Genomic DNA, 25926 nt, shown 5'->3' with positions numbered 1-25926 from the left:
TAAGAGATGCTTCCATTGAACAAATAATTTCCTCAGTCAATTTAACAAGAAACTTCATCAAAATGTTCTTCTCTGACAAAGCATCACAGCTTCTTAACAAAGCACTATTCAGCTTTGGAAGGGTTTCACAGATACACCTACAAAATTGTAACGTTGAAAGCAAACAGATAACATTGCCTAAACATATTTAGGGGTACAATGTACAATGGTCCAAATGGGTATTTTTACTAATTTTCTTGAACTAGAACGACCATAAGTAAAGCTGTAGTTGTGGAAGTCCTGTCATAAAGAGTTATGGCAATTTGTGCTGTTACCCATTTCCTCTCACAAGGCACTGTTGGAAGTCACCTCACTAACTCCAGCCACTCCAGTACAAAGTTACCTGGGTAAGCAGTAGTGAGGTTCCCTGGCAGAACAGGAATGACTTCAACTTTCACAACCATCTGTGCACTTAGTATCTTGAACACAGCCAAAGGCCTAAACTATTAACTCATTTCTAAAGACAAAGCTGAAGAATATGGTAGACAGAGTGGATGCACTTAAAGTATAAGGCCACTGGGAAAGTTAGAAATTAATTTAAAATAATTTTCAGTAAATTATTAACTACAGAATGTACTTCTGGAATGGCAGATAAAATATTTTCTTGAACAGCTTGAAGTTTTACCTGACTGTTAAACCACCTGAGAGTTACATGAAATATTCCAAAAAGCTTAATACACAAGCTTTTTGGGTATTTCCCATGTAAATTCTTCTCTCCCAAAATGTCCATAGCACGCTGTTTTTTGATAGATTGGCCTCTTCAAATCCAGGTCCCTTAAAGAAAAATAAAAAAGTCTTACACTTAACTTTACTCCAACATACGTTATGATTTCGAGACATCAGAGGGAAAATCAGTATTATTCCTGAAAGAAATACCATAAATCCAAGGTGTTGTTTCCTTGCCCAATCATCCAGAATTACAGCAGGAAGAGTAGTGAGCTGTTGGTTGTTTCTATTTTAAAGTGAGTAAAACGAGTCAGCTTTCTTCAAATATATTAGACATGTAATAAGATTGTGGTTAGACTTTATAAGCATTACAATTGCAGAAACAGATTACAACTGGAATACAATTCAGCTATACTTATGCATCAATGTATTCTATAGTATTGCAAGAGTGATATAAAATATTTTGTAATGCTACTGTGTCAGAAACACAATGATCTCAGAAGAGGCAGCCAAAGATGATTGTCTAGTAGACGGAGTAACTGTGGATGTTTAACTGCTAATATAGATGCACAGAGTCACTATTTAAAATAAGGCTTAGCGCTGATCATAACTAGATAAATAATGAAGGTGCAAAATGGATGTTGTTCTTTGGCCTACATGATATAGTGGATTGCAGCTGTGCTAAATGGTTAGCCACAGGTATCTACACAGAAGTTTCATATTGTAAGCTGCTGGAGAAATGGCAAAGTAAGGACAGAAGCACAAATACTTACAAGATAATGAATATGTTTCAGATGGTGAAGAGATTACACATTCTCACACCTATAGGGTATATGATATACAGCAGCTAAGCAACATTTTGTGCACCATGACACGGTCCAATGGCTACTCTGCTCAGTTGTTCTTGATCCTAAACCAAAAGTCATAAAAATGTGAATGCTGTCTAAATGAAAAGGAAGGTATCATGAAGTGCTCTGATGGACATTTGACTAGATTGGATAGTTAGCACCCTTTGCAGGATTTAAAAGGTTTAAAAAAAAAGGTAATTTTTAACAAGGAAATGTTCAATAAACAATTCTCAAGTTTTGCCTGCATTCTGCCCTTCTTACTTGCAATGCTTCCAGATCTATGATAATGCATTTTTTTTAATGCAGCATTTTTGAGCACACGTGTCTGTGAACCACCACACAAATTACTAATGGCAATAAACTGCCATGATGACAATGATAAAGATGAGTTTTGATTGTATTAGTGAGCTGGTAACACTTCAAAAATATTAACTAGCAACAGAAGTTCAGAAGTTACCACGAAACTTTGCATTATCTCAGTCTATTAAAAATACAAGCCAGCTCTATTTTCAGCATGTATGTTCATAAACCATTCAGAGAAGGAGAGCAAAAGGCTGTCCACCAAAACGTTGATACAGCTTCTCACCACTAGTGACTGGGTGCCAGCCAGATTTAGCTGCATTCACCACCAGCCAGTTTTTGATCCAATGCAGAGTGCACTGGATTCAAAAGATAAAAAAATCATTAAAAGCATTTTCCTCAGATAATGAGATAGCTAACATGTATATTTTAGAACAGATGTTTCAAAAACTGAAGTGCTCAAAGTGACAAAATGTTTCCTCTGGGCAAGGAGTCAAGTTCTTGCTGGTATTGGTCTAAGGTTTGATCTCCCACGTCACTTTCACAGACTTTAATAAGCCATTCCACAGCATGGCTGCTCCCTTAAAAGAGGAAAGAGATACTGTTTCTCTCCATTAACTGCATATTTCATGGAAATTAAGAAGTTTGGCCTGTTTAGTGAAAATCAGATTCAAACTTCTTCAGCACTGAGTCTATGATATTAGGTCTGTATAGCAAATAGGCAGGAAGCTCTACCTCCTAAGAGTTCATGGAAAGAATCCTGAGTTAGTCAAAAAAGGGAGAAGAATGAAAAGTGCTGGGGTCAAATTACAGCTGACTTGAACATAGGTGGGTAGCTACTGATAAGGACAGGTGCTGATCTGCCTCTCTCCTCCAGGCCTTTCCTCTCTCAAAACAAAGGGTAATTCCCATGCTTCTTTAAGAGTAAGAATTATGTTTGTCTAAAAGATCTGCTTTTCTTAGGCCCAGAAATATTCCAGAAAGGAATATAGCCAGGTTGGCTGCAAGGTGTAACATGACACTTGAAGGTGTCCAGAGAAGGACAATGAGGCTGGTGAGAGGCCTTGAGCACAATCCCTGTGAGGAGAGGCTGAGGGAGCTGGGATTGTTTAGCCTGGAGGAGAGGAGGTTCAGGGGAGACCTCATTACTCTCTACAACTGCCTGAAGGGTGGTTGTAGCCAGGAAGGGGTTGGTCTCTTCTCTGAAGCAACCAGCACCAGAACAAGGGGACACAGTCTCAAGCTGCACCAGGGGAAGTTTAGGCTCGAGGTGAGGAGAAAGTTCTTCATCGAGAGAGTCATTCATCATTGGAATGGGCTGCCCAGGGAGGTGGTGGAGTCACCATCCCTGGAGTTGTTCAAGAAGGGACTGGACGTGGCACTTGGTGCCATGGTCTAGTCATGAGGTCTGTGGTGACAGGTTGGACTTGATGATCTTTGAGGTCTCTTCCAACCTTGGTGATACTGTGGTACTGTAAGTAAGTTTGGGTTTTCTTGTCCTGTCTGACTACATGGTAGCTTCAATGATGCTTCTTGATCAGAACTGAATTTTCACTTCAAAAGAGCTCATCTCGTGGCAGGACTTTTATGCTTGTTCTGGTTTTTATATGCATACAATATTTCAATGGCTTACCAGATCTTAAGAGGGCATTTAAGGAGCTTGGTTTCTATTTTAATTAAGTTTAGTCGACTTTAAGCAGGCTGCACAAAATCACATGACTAGAGATTGAACTCTCAGTGTTCAGTTTTTCCAACACAGAAAGTAGATTACAGTTACATCTCATGACAAAGCTAGTCACTTAAGGATAAACTTTTCATTTCTGGGCTAATGACAAATATCCTCAGAACAGCAATAGCAAACACCATGCTGACACTATTCTGGTGACACCCAGCTTCTGTGCATGAGCCATGGCAAATGACAGCATATAACATCACACTCATTTCAGCAGGATTGCTTGTGAAATGAGGGCAGCAGAACTGTTGTGGCAGCTGTCTCACAAGTTTTTGCCACCTAAAGACCAAAGGCAGTGAGACCATACTTACCCCAGTACTTCTTTCAGAAAGAGACAATCATAGAATACATAGAATAAACCAGGTTGGAAGAGACCTTCAAGATCATCGTGTCCAACCCATCAACCAATCAAACACCACCTAAACAACTAGCCCACGGCACCAAGCACCCCATCAAGTCTCCTCCTGAAAACCTCCAGTGATGGCAACTCCACCACCTCCCCAGGCAGCCCATTCCAATGGGCAATCACTCTTTCTGTATAGAACTTTTTCCTAACATCTAGCCTGAACCTCCCCTGGCGCAGCCTGAGACTGTGTCCTCTTGTTCTGGTACTGGCTGCCTGGGAGAAGAGACCAACATCCACCTGTCTACAACCTCCCTTCAGGTAGTTGTAGAGAGTAATAAGGTCACCCCTCAGTCTCCTTTTCTCCAGGCTAAGCAACCCCATCTCCCTCAGCCTCTCCTCGTAGGGCTTGTGTTCCAAACCCCTCACCAACTTTGTTGCTCTTCTCTGGACTCGTTCCAGCAAGTCAACATCCTTCCTAAACTGAGGGGCCCAGAACTGCACACAGTACTCGAGGTGTGGCCTAACCAGTGCAGTGTACAGGGGCAGAATGACCTCCCTGCTCCTGCTGGCCACACTGTTCCTGATGCAGGCCAGGATGCCATTGGCCCTCTTAGCTGCCTGGGCACACTGCAGGCTCATGTTCAGTCTACCGTCGACCAGCACCCCCAGGTCCCTCTCTGCCTGGCCGCTCTCCAGCCACTCTGACCCCAGCCTGTAGCTCTGCATGGGGTTGTTGTGGCCAACGTGCAGAACCCGGCACTTGGATGTGTTAAATCTCATGCCGTTGGACTCTGCCCATCTGTCCAGCCTGTCGAGGTCCCTCTGCAGAGCCTTTCTACCCTCCAGCAGATCAACTCCTGCCCCCAGCTTGGTGTCGTCAGCAAATTTACTGATGATGGACGCAATCAATAAAGATGTTAAAGAGCATGGGGCCCAGTACTGATCTTGGGGCACACCACTAGTGACTGGCTGCCAGCTGGATGTGGCACCATTCACCACCACTCTCTGGGCTCGGCCCTCCAGCCAGCTCCTAACCCAATGCAGTGTGATCCCATCCAAGCCATGGGCTGACAGCTTGGCCAGGAGTTTGCTGTGGGGAACGGTGTCAAAGGCCTTGCTGAGGTCCAGGTAGACTACATCCACAGGCCTCCCCACATCCACCAGGCGGGTCACCTGATCATAGAAGGAGATCAGGTTGGTCAGGCAGGACCTGCCCTTCCTAAACCCATGCTGGCTGGGCCTGATCCCTTGGCCATCCTCTAAGTGTTGTGTGATTGCACTCAGGATGACCTGTTCCATAATCTTTCCTGGCACTGAGGTCAGGCTGACAGGCCTGTAATTCCCTGGCTCATCCAACCGGCCCTTCTTGTGGATGGGTACCACATTGGCCAGCTTCCAGTCATCTGGGATCTCTCCAGTGAGCCAGGACTGATGAAAAATCATGGAGAGTGGCTTGGCCAGCTCATCTGCCAGCTCTCTCAGCACCCTAGGATGGATCCCATCTGGTCCCATGGACTTGTGGGGGTCTAAGCTGCTGAGGAGAGCTCCTATCACTTGCTCTTGGAACACAGGGAAACTGTGCAACTCCCTAGCTCCTTCTGCCAGCTCTGCAGGCCAGCTGTCTGGTAGACGTTCTTTCCAGCTAGTAAAAATTGAGGTAAAGAAGGTGTTAAGTACCTCTGCCTTTTCCTCATCCTGTGTTACATTTCCCTCCATGTCAACCAAGGAGTGGAGGTTGTCCCTGCCCTTCCTCTTGCTATTAATATATTTATAGGAGGACTTTTTCTTGTCCTTCACAGCAGAGGCCAGTTTGAGTTCCTAATGTGCTTTTGCCTCTCTAATTTTCCTTCTACATGCCCTAGCAACCTCTTTAAACATCCCATGGGTTGCCTCACCTTTCTTCCAAAGATTATATACCCTCTTTTTTTCCCTTAGTTCTATTAAAAGTTCATTACCCATCCAGGCTGGCCATCTGCCCCGGCGGCTCCTCTTCCGGCACACTGGCACAGCCTGCTCCTGAGCCTTCATCAGTACTTTCTTGAAGTAGGTCCAGCCCTCCTGGACCCCTTTATTTTTAAGGGCTTTCTCCCAAGGAACCCTCTGAATTATTTCCTTGAGCAACCTGAATTCCGCTCTCCGGAAGTCCAGAGTGGAGGTCTTCTTGCTGCCCCTCTTAGCTTGACCAAATACCGAAAATTCAATTATTTCATGGTCGCTGGCCCCTAAACAGCCTCCGACCACCACATCACCCACCAGCCCTTCCCTGCTGGTGAAGAGGAGGTCAAGCATAGCCTTGCCCCTGGTAGGCTCACGCAGCACCTGGGATAAGAAGCTGTCCTCCATGCAGTCTAAGAACCTCCTAGACTGTCTCCTCTCTGCTGTGTTGAGATCCCAGCAGATGTCAGGCAGGTTGAAGTCGCCCATAAGGACAAGGTCAGGAGATCTTGAGACAGCCTTAAGCTGTCTATAGAATGCTTCGTCGACATCATCCTCCTGGTTGGGTGGTCTATAACAGACTCCAACCAGGATGTCTGCCCTACCGGTCTTCCCTCTAATTCTTGCCCACAAGCATTCAACCTGATCGTCCCTAATCTCTAGCTCAATGGCATCTAGTGCCTCCCTGATGTACAGGGCCACCCCTCCACCCCTTCTTCCTTGTCTATCTCTCCTGAAGAGCCTGTAGCCATCAATTGCAGCACTCCAGTCATGTGAGCTATCCCACCACGTCTCTGTGATGGCAACTACGTCATAACTTTCCTGCTGCAACAAGGCTTCCAGCTCCTCTTGTTTGTTTCCCATGCTTCGTGCATTAGTGTACATGCACCTCAGCTGGGCTGCTGGTTTGGCCTCTGACCCTAGCTTACTGCCCCCAGACTCTTGCCTGAGGGGACTAGTTTCAGCCCCTTCCCCCTTCGAAACTAGTTTAAAGCCCTGTCAATGAGAGCTGCCAGTTCCCTCCCCAGAATCTTTTTACCTTTGGGGGAGAGGCCATTCTCATATACTGTGACCTTTCCCCTTCTCTGGGACAGATGTACTCCATCTGTTGCCAGGTGGCCTGGTGCAGTAGAAAGTTTACCAAGATCAAAAAACCCAAAATTCTTTTGTCTGCACCAGCCTCTAAGCCACTTGTTGATTATGGCTGCTGTCCTGTTCCTTGTGGTATTCCCTCCTGCAACTAAGGGTATTGAGGAAAAAATTATTTGAGCACCTGACCCCTCAACCAGATCTCCCAGGGCCCTGAAATCATTTTTGATAGCCCTGGGAGTTCTGACTACAACATCATCATTCCCTATCTGCATAAGTAGCAAAGGATAATAGTCAGAAGGCTGTACCAGCCTGGGCAGCCTTCTGGTAACATCATTAATTTGGGCTCCAGGGAGACAACAGAGTTCCCTATGAGATGAGTCTGGCCGACAAATGGGGCCCTCCATTCCCCTCAGAAGTGAATCGCCAATAACAATTACCCTCCTCTTTTTCTTGAGGGAGCTGGTCCTGATGCCAGGGGAGGCTGCTTTGCCTTAGGCCGTTTAACCTTAGATTGTTTATCCCTAGGCTCTTTAGCCTCAGGGAGAACCCCAGATGGTGTGTTCTCTGGCAACAGGACCACCTCACCCTCGATCTCCAGTGCCCCATACCTGTTTGTCAAGAGCAGTGGGGAAGGTGTGGGAAGGCAAGGAGGCTTAACCTTGTGTCTTTTGAGAGGAACATGTGTCCATTCCCCTCTGCACCTTCATCAGTTCTTTCTTGAAGCAGGTCCAGCCTTCCTGGACCCCTTTATTTTTAAGGGCTTTCTCCCAAGGAACCCTCTGAATTATTTCCTTGAGCAACCTGAAGTCTGCCCTCCGGCAGTCCAGAGTGGAGGTCTTCTTGCTGCCCCTCTTAGTTTGACCGAATACTGAAAATTCAATTATCTCGTGGTCACTGGCCCCTAAACAGCCTCCGACCACTACATTTCTGGTGCCTTACGGATAAGGCAGGAATTTGGAGCCTTACACACCCTGTAAACAGACTAGAAAGCCTAACTACACCTAAAGTTAAATTTTAGTTTTAATTTACCAAGCATTAACCTGGTTAATGAACTGTGACACACCACACTACCAGGGTTGGCTTACTAGGAGATACAACACAGCATAGGTTAGACCACTCTTATTTATTCATTACATTTTGTGACGAGATTTGAGTTGGCCTTTGTATGATGTACTTGTTGCATGAGTGAGAGAGAAGCAGATATGACAGCAATTAGAGATTTATGATGAAGATGACTTTCATGAGGTTAGGAGCCAGAAACTATGATGCTAAACTGTTAAAGAGAGCATTTAAAATATGACTTCCTCCAGTAAATACTAACAGCACACACACCTTATGATAGCTCCAAGGCGTAGATCAAAGTTTTTCTTCACAATCTCAAGCAGTTCTTCTTCAGATCTGTTTGATGTTCCATAATGAAACACTGAGATTGCAAGAGGATGACTCAGACCAATAGCATATGATAGCTGCAAAACACACACGTATCGCCCAAACAGTTAAAACAGTTCTTCCTACATTTTTGCTTAAGAGAAGGGAAAGAATTATCTATTGTGGAAGAGATTTACATACACTTTTTCTGGATAAAGAAAACTAAAGGCATTTTTGCTATTTGGCTTTTATGTTAGAAAATTATCTTTTTTCCTCAGAGAATGCTCAGCCTGGGTGAATGTCAGATCTAACTGACATTCCTTAAAACATCAGATTATCTACCTCAGATACTGCCATCCTGCACCCCTCAGCATTAGCTAGACATGAGGATCTCATGCCTTTGAGACTGTAGACTCGGATCTGCAAATATTTCTGGGTTTGTTTGTTGGCTTGTGGCGTGTGTTTTTTTGCTAAGGCAGAGAAATTATTATTTAGGAGAAGTTCAGCAAAAGATCCATGTTACTAAATCATGACAAACTTGTTTTCCTAGAGTGAGTTATTTCCTTGCACTCTTCAGAACTTCATCCAATATTTCCCTGTGCTTTCTAAAACACAGCTATCAGAAGTAGACAAAGTAACCCAGGAAGTATTCCCTGTAATTTCACTATTCAAATGAGTAGAGAGTAGTTCTATAGCTCCTTTCTGATAGCCAAGAATCACATTAGCTTCTTTTTACCACAGCTTCTGAAATGTATTTGCTTTTTTAATTACTTCCCCATACACACTCCTGCTTCAGCATATGCTAACACACACTTCATTTTCTTCCATCATGGTGTATTTGGATGAAATTACGTTGTGCTCAAATGTCACCAAGTAACAAAAAGTGTTCTGTGGCTTTTGGTGGTATTCCTTATGAAGTCTGCTTTCTACAGAGTTCATGACTTACTAGTCCAATGGCTCAGTTCTATCTATGTACTTCTTAATAACTAAGAACTGATTTTTGTTAGAAACTTCCCTCATTATCATTCCCTCATTCCCTAGCTAATTGTGAGAGTACCTCAATAAATAAAGCCTGCAGGGTATCTGTGATAATACACAGATAGTTAGTCTGCAGTTCCTCCCATTATCCATTTTGCCCTTTCCCAGTGAAAAGGTGATTATCATGAAAGCAATATCCATAGCAGAGCTAGTGCAGTAGTCAGCCTCCACTGAGGCCAGCAAGGTCCTAGCATACACTGAAGGACAGAAAATACTTTTGCATTTCCACTTGATAGATTTTTGCTTTCTTCATGCAGCCTTCTATGACTTCACAGGACATTTGCATTGCTGTTTTCCCATCCTCCTCTCTCCTCTCATTACTTTAATTGGTAGTATCTGACATCTCCATAGTTTGCTTACAACCCAATCAATCTTGCCTTACCTGGAGTCAACCCCAGGTATTTAAGGAGGATCTCTTGGCATTACCAGAACAACAACATTCCCTCCTAACTCAAGGATCAAGACAGTGATGTTTGTGTTCAAGAATGGCATTCAGAATGTGCATACCAAAAAATCAGAAGTTTGTCTCCTGTTCCTCAGAAACAAATTTTTAAAATCAACAATTTGCTGACCATCACTATTTGTGCTTGGCTTATTCTCAGTCTCCCCTTTCCTTAACTAACTCCAAACTTTTAAGTTTAGTCAGGTATCAAACACACGCACAACATCTAAAACAAGGGGTCTTGTTCCGAACTGTGAAGACTGGATATGTGTCTTTGTCTTCCCTCATACAGCTCCTCAATAACACACTCCCAAGACAAGGTTCCTGGAACTCTATTCTAGTATGAGAAACACTTTTCTGAAACTAGAGTGAGGCTGTAGTGGTAGTATGTATTCTGAAGGGATGATGACACATGGTACACAATTTCTGTTATACTGTATTACTCCAACAGTGGCTCTTACCTGGATCAATACTCTTTTACAGAGACCAGCTTTCACCAGAGATTTTGCAACCCAGCGAGCCGCATATGCTGCAGAACGATCAACTTTGGAAGGATCTTTTCCAGAGAATGCACCTCCACCATGAGCTCCCCAACCTCCATATGTATCAACAATGATCTTCCTGCCAGTCAGTCCAGCATCACTCTGTAGGATAAATAATTGAACACATTCAAGAAACACAACCATTTGCCTTATCCTGTACTAGGTTATTTGGTACAACTTTGGTTCGTATTTGCCACTCATTGTTCACAGTGTTCACATGCAACTGTTTAATGAATGATGTCTACATTACTGGAATGTTTTTTCAGAGACCTGCTAAGCCATCTGTGCTGCAGTCGCTTTTGAAGACTGCTAAGAATGTGGCACAACTGTAAACATTAAAAAAAGTTTGCGCCTTTCAAATCAACAATCATGAAACTCTGACTCTGGATTGCTGTCCAATGAGTTCACTCAGCAGCATTTGGCGGAAGCCAAGAACTCAGAGAGACAAAAGTCTTCCTGAAAAACAGATCATCTATGACCTGAAAAGCTAACAAACTTCACCTAGATACACAATCCAAAAGGGAAGGAAGGACTTCATAGAGCTGTTGCTCAGTGCTGCCAGCACAAGAGCACTAAGAAATTCCATCTGAGTTTACCTTGATGGTTCACTAGTGGCACAAGTACCACTTGGCATTACTCCTCTTTCTTCTTGCCTGCCTGTATGCTTTATAATGCAGTCCCACCCTCTTGCAGACTTTTGTCTGCCTCCTACAACTTGATAAGCTGATGCACTCATTTACCCCGCAGAGAATTACTGTCCTTCAGTCAAATTAGAAAAGCTGCTGACTACAATCTGATAAATTCACTCAAGTGTTGAGAAACTGTCATGGTTCAGGCCCAGCTGGCAGCTGAGCCCCATGTTGTGGGGCACACCACTGCCCCCCAACACCCCACCTGATGGTGGAATGGGAAGGAGAATCAGGAGAAAAAGGCAAAGCCCCATTGGTTGAGAAAAATGAGAGTTTAATAGAACAGTGCAAAAACATACCACATCTGCCTGGACCTGGCTCCTGAGCAGAAGAAAATGAAATTGCCATGTCCCAAACTCAAAGACAGACAGACAGACATCCTGGTTCCCCTGCCAGCCCTTCCCCTATATAGCAGCCAGAATAGTATCAAATACCCATCAGCTAGTTCAGCTGGCTATCTTGGCTAAATCTCCTCCCAGCTTCTTGTGAGGGTTAAAAACCCAAACAACCCAAAACCTCAACCATATGCCAGCCAAACCCAGGACAGAAACTCCATTCTGAAAGAAGATAAAATGTATTAATCCACCCATTTTAACTCACCAGATATTGTTGTCCCACAACTGCAGAATCATCAGAAAGCTCAGGTCTAAAAGACAGCTTCAATTTTTGTCCATCAACTTATACAGATGCTACTCCAAAAGCCCATTTGTAACCCTTAGAGTCTTTGAAACTCCCTTCTCTCAGAAAATCAATTCCCAAAATACAAGGTGCGTCAGGTCCGGTCACAACTGCATGCTTCTTCCACTGTTTACCATTTAAACTTATATCAACCTCTACCTTAGTTAACTCTCAAGATCCACCAGTGACTCCCAGAATAGTTATAGGCTCTGATCCCTGATAATTTGATGGCATTATGGTGCACTGAGCTCCTGTGTCAACTAAGGCCCTGTACTTCCGTGATTGTGAAGTGCCAGGCCACTGGATGTACACATCCCAATAGATTCTGTTATCTCTACTATCCCTCTCCTCCCCATGGCGGGAGGCAGGGCACCCCTAATTACGGGGAACATGCCCACATGTGCAATGAGCACAGTGTGCAGGGTTAGAACTGGAGCCACTGTTGGAGCTATTAGAGTTGTTCTGGGAAACTGTGGAAGTAACAGCTACCCTTCTGGTATTGCTACCTCGGGTTCTGCCACTTTGCAGTTCCCTCAGTCTCCTGAAAAGATTCGAAGTTGGTTTACCATCCCTTCTGTTCATGTTCTCACCAAACTGATCTCGCAGAGTTATCCAAATACTTCCACGTGATTGCCTTGGGGGTCTGTTTTGGTTTGATCTGTTTTGGAATGACCTCCTTGAAGGACGTCTATTCCTCACAGATGAAACCTGTATCCATCTGGAGGAAGAATTGGAATTATCTCTTTGTGCCAGTTGGGATATGGTATTTTTTAATTCATCCTTCAGCTCTTTCATGCAATTCTCAATTTTTCCAGAGTTTCAATGGCTGAAACCAAAAAAACACGGGTCAGGTTATCCTCCAGCTGTCTCATTTGATCAATGAATTGGCCAACCGCAGGAGGAGTTCCACCATCATTTCTTGCCACAATTCTGCTTGCCAGAATGTTTGCATAATTAGAAGGAGCAAGCTTGATGAGCTTTTTAGCAAGACCAGTTCCTACAGGAATTTCATCAGGATTCAGAGTTTCATGGTTACCATAGAGTATCTCTCTAACAGCAAATTCTCTCAAGATGCTTAATTCCCTCATCCATGGTAGTCCAGGGTTTAGGATTCCATGGAAGATCATCTCGGGATGGGTACTCATGAGAGCTGCCAATAAAACGCGTATCCACAGAGTAACCTTATCGAGAGTCCTGCCTAGCTGTCTATCTATTCCATTATCCTTTGAGAGAGTTCCTAGCTGAGCTGCTGTCTTGTCTCCAACCATTAGAGCTGGAGCACCTTTATCAAAACATCTACCAAGCCAAGCTAGAACTGGCTTATTCTCCGCTCTGATGTAATCCTTCTGCACGTGTCTAAGCTCTTCGCGTGGGGCTGAACAATTCTGAATATCATCTGCCTCCTCCTCTGACTCCTCTTCCTGAACTTGTTGTCCCAATAATCCTGCTGACACTGTCCTAAGGATCTCTTTAAGCTCAGAAGCACCACCACTAGCTGCTGCCCTACCAGGACCTGCAATTTGCCCTGCATCTCCATCCTGTGATGATCTCAATAACTCAGCTATATCTTTAAGACAAACCTTCTCTTCCTCCCCAGCAGGCTCTTTTTTAGCAGAAGTTCCCTCATCAGGAGCAGTATCTTGCTGGTCTCCCCCATGAGCTCCTGGATCAGCTTTGCACTTTCCACTTCTTGTATCTAAAACTGCTACTTGCTTAATTGGAGCTGTGTTTGAATTTACAGCCACTTTAACAGAAGCTGACAGGTTTTGAGATGGACCAGCTGCCATGGAGGACACTTCTGGTCCTGATGAAGAAGAAGGAAATGGCTTTGCCTCTCTAATGGCCGCTGAGGATGTGGGAGCTGCAATGTTGGCAGCTGCCACTGCTGCTGCTGCAGCAGCTGGCTGATTGCCAGAATCACCAGAGCACCGTTCAAAGCAGCCTTTCCAATAGCCTTTTTAGCTCTATCTTTAACTGATACAGATTCTCCATTCTCCTCATCACTAGAAATCTCTGGGGTCGAATTAGAGCTACGCTTTCCTTCTCTTTGGTCTACGCTTAATAACAAAACAAGCTTTAGATACCTTATACTCCTGGTACAGTGCATATAACAAGTACATAATCACTATCACCAGCAGCCCGATTACACCCATAAAATAAATCACCTTTGGATCCCAGCCATCACTTAAAATTACTCTTTCACCTACTGGAATCTTAAAGTCCCTTATCTCAATTGGCAGAGTGCTAGCCATTACATTTCCGTACTTAGTAAGCCAAAAGAATCCCAGACACTGGTCATAGAGAAGCTGAATCTTGTACTTAAACCATAAATATAATTTGTACATTAAGTATCTGCCTAAGCGATCACAAGTTAATCCTAGGAAATACTTATAGATCAGGACACTACAAATTGAAAAGACTAAACGCTCTAAAATCCCAAACACTTTCATGTTTGCAACTCCGACTCGAGCAGACAATAAATCAAGCAAATTTTTACCCTGCTCCTGGACAGCAATTATCCACAAGCCCCACGCTGGGTGCCAATAAATTTATGTGGTGGTGAGAGAAAGTTCAGTTCTCCCCCCTGCAAAGAAACCGCGGCTAACTCAGTCGGAGAAGCAGATATGAATAAGCTATATTTACAAGCAGGACAAAATGCAGATGATTATATACACAATATACAGTATTTACAATATATACGGAAATATACAGCAAAGAACGTAATACAGAACACCTTTCCCTCCTCCAAGAAGAAGGGTTCCCCCCGCAACTCCCCTTACCTCCCTTTTTTCCCAAAAAGGGGTTAGAGAGAGAAAAGGTAATTATTAAGGAGGAAATTCTGTTAGTTCAAAGCATATGCAAGAATTAGTTTCTGATCTGTTAGTTGAAGGTCAGCACCTGCCAGCACTGACAGAAAACAGCTGTTGCTCAGAGAGACTGAAACAGACAAACTGAACAAGACAGACTGAACTGACTGAGATTCAAACTGAACTAAAGCTAAAACTCTAAAGTTGCATTCTACCAATCTACCAATGAAATGAGTTTAGACTTCTCTTTGTTTTCATTTTATACCAAAACATTCAGCCAGAGTGTTCCAGTAACTGTCCCTTTCTTAAAGGCACAGCCTAAAATGGTCACAAATATGTGTATATGTAAGTAAAGTATAAGTAAATAAGTATATAATATATTAAGTATATAGTATATTAAGAATAAGTAAAGCTGACATTTATACCTTAATGAAAGCAGTATCCCTACATCATCTCAGTGTAATCATAAGCACACCTTGTAGCTTTAATAATTCATTGAACTCTTTATGCATAAATAGACAGTTTTGTGTAACAAAACTCTTTACAATTTCACAGCAATGATCTGCTTACCTAGTACCTGCACCTAGAAAGCAGAATACATGTCAAATTCTAATTACTATTCAGGCTTAATACATTAAGGTCTCCCTTGACATTTGTTCATCTTTCTGAATAATCTCAACTTAGATAGTCAAATCTGTTGTTATATCTGGTTTTGCTCTTTGCTGTGAAAGTGAAGAGATACTTCCAGTAAAGGCATTTTAGCATATAACTTAAGGGCTGTCTTTTGGTCACTTCAAATACTGTCTGGAAGAAAGACAACAATCCAAGAACCTGTACATTTGGCTATCCAAGTAGATACAGCTTCAGTTTAGATGCCAGCTGTTAGGAGGAAAAATCCAGTAAAAAGGATTGAAGCTTCCTTAAAAATGTACAGTCTTCTTTGCTTAATGTTATACCAGTTAAATGAACTGTTTTTAAGACATTTGTAAGCATGTGGCAAAGCAGAATGCAAGTCTGCATAGGCTGTCCTCTTTGAAAGTACCATACCTTAGGACCACCTTCTACAAACTTTTCACTTGGAAGGAGATGATAAATTGTGTCCTCATCAAGATACTTCTCTGGAATGACTTTTTTAACAACTCTCTCCATTAGCTCCTTCTTTATTTGCTGCAAAGGTATATCTGGAGCATGATGTACTGAAATTACAAGTGTATGCACTCGGAGGGGCTCCAGTGCACCATTAGTCTCCTTGTATTCCATTGTGACCTACAGAGATTTAAAAAAAATAAAATAAGGAGAGTGCACACTCAAAGCCAAGAGCATCAGTTTGGAAACTGAAAATCAACGTCACAACATTTTCTGCAGAAAAAAAACCAACACAATAGATGAAGGGAAATCAGATGAAAAAATAAAGAATTGTTGCCAATGCTTAAAACCACCATAAGAAAAAAAAGAAAAACAAACAAACAAAACCAACAAACCAAACAACGAACCCAAACAGAAAATGAAGTACTGAAATTCCACCGCCAAAAGAGTTAACTAAAGGGTGTTCCATGTATTGCCACAGAGAAGCAAAGTAACAAGAAAACTACAAAAGCCTAAGATTTTACCGGCAGATGCTAAAATCATTCACAGTTTGGCATGTTAACCTGACTCAAATAGTGAATCACCAAAGTAAAGCCAAAATAATTTTCAGAGGACCCTGCTAAAATGATCAGCTGTAGATCATGATGTGATAGGCTGTTTCCTTTGCTACCTATTGCACAGCTTTTGCCTATATGCAGAAACATACTGGCCCTGCTGTATCTTTAGTACACATTTTCTTACATTCTAAGAAGCCCTCTTCAATTTCACACTTTTAAAAAATGCTTGGATAGATACATCATAAAAAATTAGTCTATTCACATTCTATGCACTGATGACAAAAGGCAGGGACATTATCCATATTGCACAGCAATGACAGCTGCAGTGTAACTCAATGCAGTTCATCCCCACCAAGCAACAAAAATTAAGACTAAACCACTTAGTTGTCTTGGAGATGCCACATGTATGGCTCTGCTTTCCTTTCCAGCACATGTGACCATTTAGGAGACAGGAACTTACTTTCAGAATGGCAAAGCACATCACAGAGTTACAGAATTACAGAATGCTAGGGTTTGGAAGGGACCTTCAGAAATTGAGTCCAACAGCCCTGCCAAAGCAGGATGTCCAAGGTCAGGCCACACAGGAACACATCCAGGCATGTTTTGAAAGTCTCCAGAGAAGGAGACTCCACAACCTCTCTGGACAGCCCCTTCCAGTGCTCTGTCACACTTGCCATAAAGAAGTTTCTCCTCATGTTGAAAAGGAACTTTCCGTGTTCCAGTTTAAACCTGTTGTTCCTTGTGCTGTAAGGGGACACCACTGAAATGAGACTGTCATCTTCATCTTGACACCAATCCCTTAGATATTTATGCATTCATAAGGTCCCCTCGCAGCCTTCTCAAGACTAAACAACCGCAGTTCTCTCAGACTTTCTTCACAGGAGAGATGCTCGAGTCCTGTAATCATCCTCATAGCTCTCCGTTGGGCTCTTTCCAGCAGATCCCTGTCTGTCTTGAATTTGGGAGCCCAAAACAGCACTCCAGGTTTGGTCTCACCAGGGCAGAGTAGAGAGAGAGGAGAACCTCCCTAGACCTGCTGGACATTTCTTGATGCACTCCAGCATGCCATTGACTCTATTGGCCACAAGGGCACATTGCTCTCTGGTGGATCATTTGCTGTCCACTAGGATTCTTCTATCAGTGACTCATTAACTCAGTCCTGCAACATACCTGTCCGTGGCTCTGACCATTGATCAGATATAGTATACACATGGTTTACATTTATTTCTTTTCATATGCAAGGTGTCTGTTTTAACTGAGAAACCATAGCACTGTGCTAGTCTGTACTTCAGAATACCGGTGTTCATTCAGAAAACAAAACAAATGAAAACCACACCAAAACCAGCTGTTTGTCAGTAATTTTGAAATATTTTTACTCTCCAGGGAAAAAGAAGCAAAATTTAACTGTTATGCTGAAGAAACTTGCTAAGACACCAACAGAATAGTTTTAAGAAACCATGTGTGCTACATACAAATATACTTTATGAAATTCACACCACCTTGGAGCATGAAAATGACATCATCATTTCTGCTAAACATGAATTCTGGTTTAGTAGCAGACAGAGTAAATGATGTCTATTCTTTCTCACTCTTATAGTCCATGAAGCTATGCTACAAACCTGTGCTTTCCCATCAGGCCTAACCCAGGGCCATGTTCCATTCTGTTCCAGAGCCTTTATGCTTGCCATCAGTTTATGTGCCAGAAGGACTGTTAAGGGCATACATTCCTCAGTTTCATCAGTAGCATAGCCAAACATCAAACCCTGCATTGAAAAACAGAACACTGTTTGAAAAATGGGGAAATAAGCCATTTGTTTCCACGTTCTTCCACCCAAGCCTAAAATGACAGAGCAGTAGCATGCACAGTGAATACACTTTGACATTCAGCCAGCCTGAAATAGCATCTATATCTGCCTGTACAAAAATCAGAGCCACAGCAGAGTCTGTTTCCCAAGAATGACTCTGCCTTAAATATCCCTAAGAATCCACTGCAAAGACTTAATAGATGTAAAGCTCATAAAGACAGCTCAGGTTTTCTCCCCACTGCATGGCAGCTAAAATACGACTGTATTTGATGCTCAAGAAGTAAAAACAGGCTGCTCAAATGGCATGAAAGATGATAAACTCACCCCAGCTGTTAAACAGCTTCACTGTAGCTCCAGTAAGGCTACTGGATATGGGAAAAGCCTCATGCTGCAACTAATGAAGTTACTTATCTGCACTTCTAGTGATTAGGAGAGTGCAATGTTTAGCTGCTAATTCTTACACCTTGAATAATAGCTTTTAAGCAAATGCTCAGGTCCAATACAACTCAGCCACTTGTGTGTAAACTAAATTTAAGTAAATTCATGGAATTACGTCCCATTACCTGATCCCCTGCCCCAATGTCATCATCACTCTTGCCATGGGAAACAGCATGCTTGATCTCTTTACATTGTTGTTCCAAGGCCACTAAAACTGTGCACGTCTTATAGTCCAGTCCTAGTGAAGGGAATTTTGTACAGTTAGGCTACCCATTCTTGAGAGTTCACAAATGCTAGAGAACTTTTTAGGGATTATCTCATTTTCTTGGCTAAAACTTCTAAAACTCTAAGAATGTAAGCTTTCTGTGCTACATTTGTATTGATAACAGAAACAGAGAACTAGCATATTGATGTAACAGTCTCAGGATGTGGGCAAGTTAGTGGTATTCATTCAAACTTCAGCTCTTGAAATTGAGAAGTTAAGTGTAAACCTACAAGCTGCCTCACTAAAGCTTATTGCATTGCTTATGATGACTAAGGTTCAAACCATTTAGGAGTTTAAAGCTGGGAAAGGAGTATGGATGATGTTACCAGAAACTGGTATTCAATTTTTGTTGTAATAGGTTCTAGGGTTCAAAAGTTTTAGAGAAAAACTGTATATATTGTGCATGAAAAGAGAGCACTAAAGGGGAATAGTCATGCAAAGGGTTTAACTGATGAAAGAAAGCTACTTGGGGAAATATGTTAAGAATGAATACAAAATTCCCTTGGATGTGGCCTTCAAGCGTCATAGGCTTATGTATCCCAAGGACAAGGAGCACCAGCGTTAAAACTTTCACTGTACAAATCGGCACAGATAACCACATTTTGACATTTGTGCAAACGCTAGTTCTTCTGCATCAAAGAAGCAAGAGGCACCTGGCACTGTCAAGAATAAGCCTTTTACAAGTATACCACTTAAAAATAGCTCCTTCAGTACCAGACACTGAAATAGATATGGTGACATATGTACCATTTTCTCTTAGGACTGGATACACATTTCATGTTATTTCCCAGAAAATCATAAAAAGAGTATTTTGGCCACATGAAGAATAGACCCAAGAACGAATACATGATCTCAGTCACCTTTGGAAGAGTCATCATACCCTATCTTCTTAAGGGTCTCCCTTACAATTTGTTGGTAATCTACTGTAGCCTGGGATGTGATCTCTCCACAAAGCAAAATCATTCCGGTTTTTGCTACACACTCTACAGAAAAAAAACAAAAAAAAAAGGAAAAAAAAGGAAAAAAATAAGAAGAAACATCAACATTTTACTGCTACAGTTTTACAGTTACACACATGGATTGTGAAGACAGTTCTATGAATAAAGGATTAGTCACAGGGGAAACTCAATATAAAACCTTGGCATACATATAGGTCTGCATACGACCACTCTTTCTTTCAGCTGATGTGAGCATCAAAATACCTGCATGGGAGGAGAGGTCCACCTTATCCAATTATCCTATCTCCACAGTGACCAGCAGCAAACATCTATAATAACAGGTCAAGTACAGTACTATTTCTCCAAACTCTTCCCTAGTCTCCAACAATTGCATCTCAGGGTCTTCCTGAAGCTAAAGAGGCATAATTTATTAACAGATGGCTTTACCACTTTTAGATATATTTTTATTACAGTATTACCCAGTTGCCATTGGCAACCACAAAAACTTGTAGCAGCTACAGGATCCTGAAGCAAGAAGCTGTACAACTTCATTATAGATTTTGTGCAAAATCATTTAATATTTTAGTTCATTTGTTTGCTTCAAGTACGCACCAGGCCTCCAAAATATTCTATTTTATGTCAAAACAAATAGTAAACAATGACACACAAAAATCACCACATCAATATGACCTACAACTATAGGCCTAGTTCATATTTCATTCAGTCATTTCCAGGCTATTCACTGAAAGACATTGTATGGCTATGATCATATTCATTACTCTTGCCATACAATCTTTTTTGGGGGGTTGGGAAAGAGAAACACAGAACACAACATTCACACGGCACACAGCATTCAAGACAGGCAACCACAGTCTTGCATGACTTAATGATGTTCTCAGTCCTACTGTTCATTTCTTTCCCAGCAAGCCCTAAAAATCAGCTCAGATTTTTACTGCTACTGGGCACTGACTTTTTTCACAGAAACATGTCTATTACAACCTAAAAATCTTTCTTTTGAATGCTTGCAATGAACTCCAAACCTTGCATGGGGATAAGATTGCTGCCGTCCCCCTTGCATTAGCCTTCACTGAATTTCATCCATCACTTCTATCACATCACCATCTCATTGAGTAATTTTATTTAAAATTTAAGTATTACAGGCAGGAATATGCTATAAAATTGCACAACTAACCTGTAGTATCACACAAAAGATAATCAAGGTAGCTTTAACTAGGAACACAGTTTAGATAATCCAGGCAAGCAGATGAGAACAGAGCACAGGGCAATCTTTCTCTATTTGTCAGCAAAACCAATTATTAAGATACATCATAGTTGGCATAGTATCTCTCAGTTACACTGTGGACACAGTGAGTCCATAATAATACAGGATATCATCCCCAGTCAGCGATATCACTATAGTGTAGGGTATCCTAGTACCATTATTTTCATGCTCAGTTGTGTGCCCCTCACCATTAGTGCTCCTCCTGTTTCTTGCACCCTAGCAGACAACCTGTGTGTGCAAGGCATGTATAGTGCTGTGAAACCTAGACTGAGAGAAGAAAATCTGTGTTCCATGTGTGTGACAGAGAAGAATGGCTCTCAGATTTCTGGTGTGCAGAAAGGGGAAGCCTCTCTGAAAGAACACTAAGTTGGGGAGCTGGGGTTTAGAGATGGAAAAACAAGCCTGCAGTCACCACCAACAGTCACTAGAAGTTCTCCCAGGCTTGTTACAGCCAAGCAAAGCTTGATGGTGATGCAACACTTCATGGCATGATGATGCTTTTTTAATACCAAGCGATGATGCATTTTTAGTACTATGGTAAGGAAGACTCATCTTCTTACCTTTGACTGCTCCTAAGCACAAGAAAACACAGCTCAGGAGCTGTACTATAGCTGCAATTTGTAAATGAGCTCAACCAACACCCAGACCTGTTCTATCCAGGAGGAAAAGTTATCATATAGAATAGAATAGAATAGAATAGAATAGAATAGAATAGAATAGACCAGACCAGGTTGGAAGAGATCTTCGAGATCATCGCATCCAACCTATTATCCACCTAATCAACTAAACCATGCAACCAAGCACCCTATCAAGTCTCCTCCTAAACACCTCAAGTGATGGTGACTCCACCACCTCCCTGGGCAGCCCCTTCCAATGGACAATCACTCTCTCTGTGTAGAATTTCTTCCTAACCTCCAGCCTAAACCTCCCCTGGGGCAGCTTGAGACTGTGTCCTCTTGTTCTGGTTTTGGGCTCTTCACTGTGGGGCATTATATCTTACATGTTTAAGTAACTTTAAACCAACTTCTCTTTTGTACCGTCTTGGTTTATGGTTAGACAATTTTATCTCTTGACTTTCATTTGCTGTGCACAGTGGGAAGACCATTTTTTTGAGAAGGCATTGAGCTTCATTTAATCAGAGAGGAAACAGAATAATTGTTTTGCCTTCTGCTTCATGCTACTTGCAGCCAGTATTCTCTTTCTTGACTTTACTGCTATCCTGTCTGTTGGCAGTACAAAGAAAGGCTAGATGTGTCCTGCTGAAACGAGGTAGTGGCAGTGTAATACTTCAGAATTTGTATGCAAAACTTGCTGATCCTAAAACCCCAAGCTGCAAATAAAACTGAGAGAACTACAGACACATTTTTCTAAGGCTAGACTGAATGTAGTTTCAACATCTCTATAAACTACATCTCACAGTTTTGTAAAATATAGTTTTACAGTGTCTTAGCACTTCCGTAATTCTTAGAGATGTATTATGTTTTCTGAAACTTTAAGTCAAGACCTGCACAACTAAACAAAAGTTCTACTTTTCACTCAATAAACACTGTACTGCATGCCATAACTGCTTTCTCTTTTCCAGTCAACTACTTTTTTAGCAAACTCTGTGTCTAGTAGTCAACCTATTTATCTTTTCCAGACTTATGTTTTAATGATATGCTCATGTTTTCTGACTCCAGATAGCAATTTTGATATGCTTTTACCCCAGCAGATATCAGGGGGTTATCTAAATAATCAAGTTACTCCTCAGTCTTCCCTTTTTTGGTAAAACAAAGCGATCATGTTTATCACGTTTCTTTGACACATTTTTCAGTTCTTTCTTGTCAGTTTTACAGCGCTTCTTTCTTACCATCCTCAGCTTTTCATCAGTTTTGGAAGCAGAACTGCATGCAATTCTGAGATACATGCTTCACAAAGTCATACACATATGCTAAACGCTCCCCTCCATGTATCTTCACTGCTCACATCTTACGCACCAAGGATCACATGGGATTTTTCAGACAAAGTGCCATATGACTGTATTTGTGGGATGCAGCTAGTCCTAAGTGCTGTAACTATGGTCTCAACAGCTTGTTCTAAGAAAAGAAGAGCTCTTTGTACACATTCTCTTTAAGTGCCCATTGCCTCTTGGCAACCCAGCATACTACAATTTGATTATATGTTTTTTGCCTCTGGAAGAGGTGATTTTGTTAGTGATCTTGATGCAGAATAGAGGGCAGTCCTAACAGAAAGTCTCACAAAAAAAAGGCAAACTACTTTGATTAGAATCACATTCAAACAAACCATGCACTTATTTTCCTATGAACCAAGGCCATCACCCTGCTTTTGTAAAGACACAGTAAATACCAGTATAGCACTTCCAGATTTCAGGTTTTATTACCAATTTTCACTCCATGCAGAAAGGCATCTTAACATGTAAATCTCTTCAGTTCCCTTTCTCCATAATTTTCTTAGATTCCTCATTGCTGTCCCAGCTGACCATAGTTTTCCCTGATACCACTGGCATCTCCTGATCTACTTCTTACATGTAATCATTCTTCAATTTCTATTGGAGTATTGTGGGAACACCAGTTACGAGTGGTGTGAGCAATCTGGCAATGCAGGCCTAAGAGCCTGACATGGTGGTAGGCCATGCTCAGCTTAAGTGCAGAGCCAGCTAGCAGTATGCCAAAACAGTGCTGTGCCTGCAGCACTGTAACTAAAACAAGCCGCTGGTAGCTAGAAACATAGTGAGTTATCTCGGGACAACAGGACATGCACCTGCATCAACAAACCTCGCGTGTCATCCATAGCTGGACCAATAGTCTACAATAGTGTGATGTGTGGTCACTCATAGGGGACCAACGAGTCCATGCCAACAAGGCATACCAAGGTTATATAAATTGTAGCAGTTTCCTTGCTACGCACTTCTTTTTCTGCCTGTCCTGTCTCCTCTCCTTCCATGCTTTACTGTGCCATGCTTTCACCATAGGCCTGAGCCACAGGCCTGCAATACTGGAACAATAAAGGATCAATACCCGATCATATCGGTCAGCCGTATTGATTCCAAGAACCTCCGTCGTCGCCATATCTGGCTAAAGAGTATTACATATATTATCTTTTTCTGTTCATTTTTTTTGCAGCCTTCCCTTCTTTTCTGAGCCAATTACATCAGACCTGGCCTCCTGATTGAAAGTTTTGACTGACAGATGGCTATTTCAAGAATTTTTGAACACAGAATGTTATATCAACATGGATTACTTGTTGTACATAATTACTCCATTTTTCTATCTGTACTGTACTTACCACAGGCAACCTTAGCATCTGGATCAATACTGAGATGGGCATCCAGCACAGCATCACTTATCTGATCACATATCTTATCTAGAAGACAAAAACAGGCAAGAGTGCTAAAAATGTACGTGCCCCTTTTATTCACCCAGGCTACAGTGATCTCAGTGTAAGCAGGATATTTGCTCATGGAGGTACACAGGTCTCTTCTTCATTGGCATTTTCTACTTTAACTGTTTAACTGTGCACTTCATAAGCATTCACAAAGTACAACAATTCAGAGGTTTGAAAAATAAAGCAAATCAACCAAAAAAAGGCCAATTTGGTAGCTGTAAAGCCTGTCTTTTGTGATGCATTGATCCCCAGCTCAAGTATTTTCTACTGAAATTCCTTGCTAGTATATTTCCTCTGCGAGTCAGAGTAAATCAGTAACTGGTCAGTTACTTAAGTTATATTGCAACTCTGCTGATAAAAATGTACTATGTTTTGAAGACACAAGGACCTATGATGAATAACAGAACATCTGGCCATAATTTCAGATTCTGAAATCATTTGTGCAAAATCATTAATGCCAAGCTCCAAAATTTGTCATCTGGCCAGTCTGTCAATAACACTGAGGCAAACTGTGTCTTGACAACTGCAAAATGGATTCACACCAAGCAGTCCAATGCTCAAGCAGGAATGGCATAACCTAGAACAAATTATAAGTTTTATTGCCTTCAGCTCTTTGCACCATTACAACATATTGTGCAGTGTTTTAAAGCAAACAAGTGGTAGTTGTGGTTCAAGACATGATGCTACATGCTACAGTGGTCTTGCAGGTGTTAGACCATTCACTGGACTAGGCAGATAGGCTAATGTAACTGGTCTTATATGGTGTCATTCCCACCTAATGAATGACAGTCCTGAGAGTACAGATACACCAGAAAATCCCATCTGTGAACCTTCAGAGTTCAAAATCATTTTTTTCTCACTATTAATTTTTTTGTCTTTCCTTCTACTATAGAAGATATATGAGGTCATGTTATTTTTAGTCAACATTAAAATGCTCCCTTTCAAGGTTCTGACATAAAGTAACTGTTGCTATCTTTTACAGCCTACAGCTTTTGTGAAGAGTAACACTTCAAAGAGGCATATGTAGTGTTACAGCTGTATCTGGAATGCAGATGAAAACAAATACTTAGTATTCCAGACATTTCAGAGGTTTGTGTTTAATGATCAGCTGTAGTAAATGTGCATAAAGTAACACTTTTTCATTCCAGAATAAAAAACTGAATTGTAATTCTAGTATATGTGGCAGCTCCAAGTCTACCTGTAGAAAACTTCTTCATGCCTTTTTTCTCTCAAGCAAAAGCTTAGTCTATTCCAGATTATGGTGCATACTAAACAACTAGAACAAATTCTAATCAAGCAAAGACCTTAATCTGAAGTCTATTCAAAATAATTAATTAGTCCTTTCTTTTCTCCATTGGGGAAGATATGGCTGAATGTTCATCAGATAGCATTCTTTGGTGCAAGTATTTTAAAAAGCAAAGAATCAATTACCATTTTTACTTACCAGAATGCCCTTCAGCAACAGATTCTGATGTGAAAAGAAATTGTTTTTCTGACATATTAATCGACATGCCTTGATGTCCTTAGTGAGCCTGCAAATTTAAAAGACTCAAAGCAAGTGAACGATAGAACAAGCACAGGTGAAGCACAGATGAAGGAGAAAGGTTAATGTATCTATGAAAATAGCTGATGCAATTGCTTCTGCATGT

The 25926-nt window shown here is 41.7% G+C and overlaps 1 protein-coding gene across 1 annotated transcript; it reads right to left on the bottom strand.

The window, feature by feature from the left end:
- Nucleotides 1-224: 224 nt before the first annotated feature.
- LOC104307687 (S-adenosylmethionine synthase) lies at nt 225-25926 on the bottom strand. The gene is made up of 9 exons (XM_009908772.2): nt 25722-25926; nt 24179-24256; nt 19534-19656; nt 18534-18646; nt 17785-17928; nt 15570-15788; nt 10268-10450; nt 8291-8424; nt 225-813 (listed from the first exon to the last, which is right to left on the bottom strand). The coding sequence occupies exons 1-9, from the start codon at nt 25786-25788 to the stop codon at nt 711-713; spliced, it is 1164 nt and encodes a 387-aa protein (XP_009907074.1). The 5' UTR covers nt 25789-25926; the 3' UTR covers nt 225-710.

The sequence above is a fragment of the Dryobates pubescens genome, chromosome Z (assembly GCF_014839835.1).
Source record: "Dryobates pubescens isolate bDryPub1 chromosome Z, bDryPub1.pri, whole genome shotgun sequence".
NCBI classification, from domain to species: domain Eukaryota; kingdom Metazoa; phylum Chordata; class Aves; order Piciformes; family Picidae; genus Dryobates; species Dryobates pubescens.
This window is presented reverse-complemented; position numbering and strand designations above follow the sequence as displayed.

Bases quoted from the DNA above. Each gene is read 5' to 3' on its own strand.
- LOC104307687 (XM_009908772.2), bottom strand. From the start codon at position 25,788: ATGTCGATTAATATGTCAGAAAAACAATTTCTTTTCACATCAGAATCT. The intron at 19,657-24,178 runs GTAAGTACAGTA...TTTTTTCTGTAG, and splicing joins AGATGCTAAGGTTGCCTGTG to AGTGTGTAGCAAAAACCGGA. The intron at 17,929-18,533 runs GTAATGGGACGT...TTTTCAATGCAG, and splicing joins ACATTGGGGCAGGGGATCAG to GGTTTGATGTTTGGCTATGC.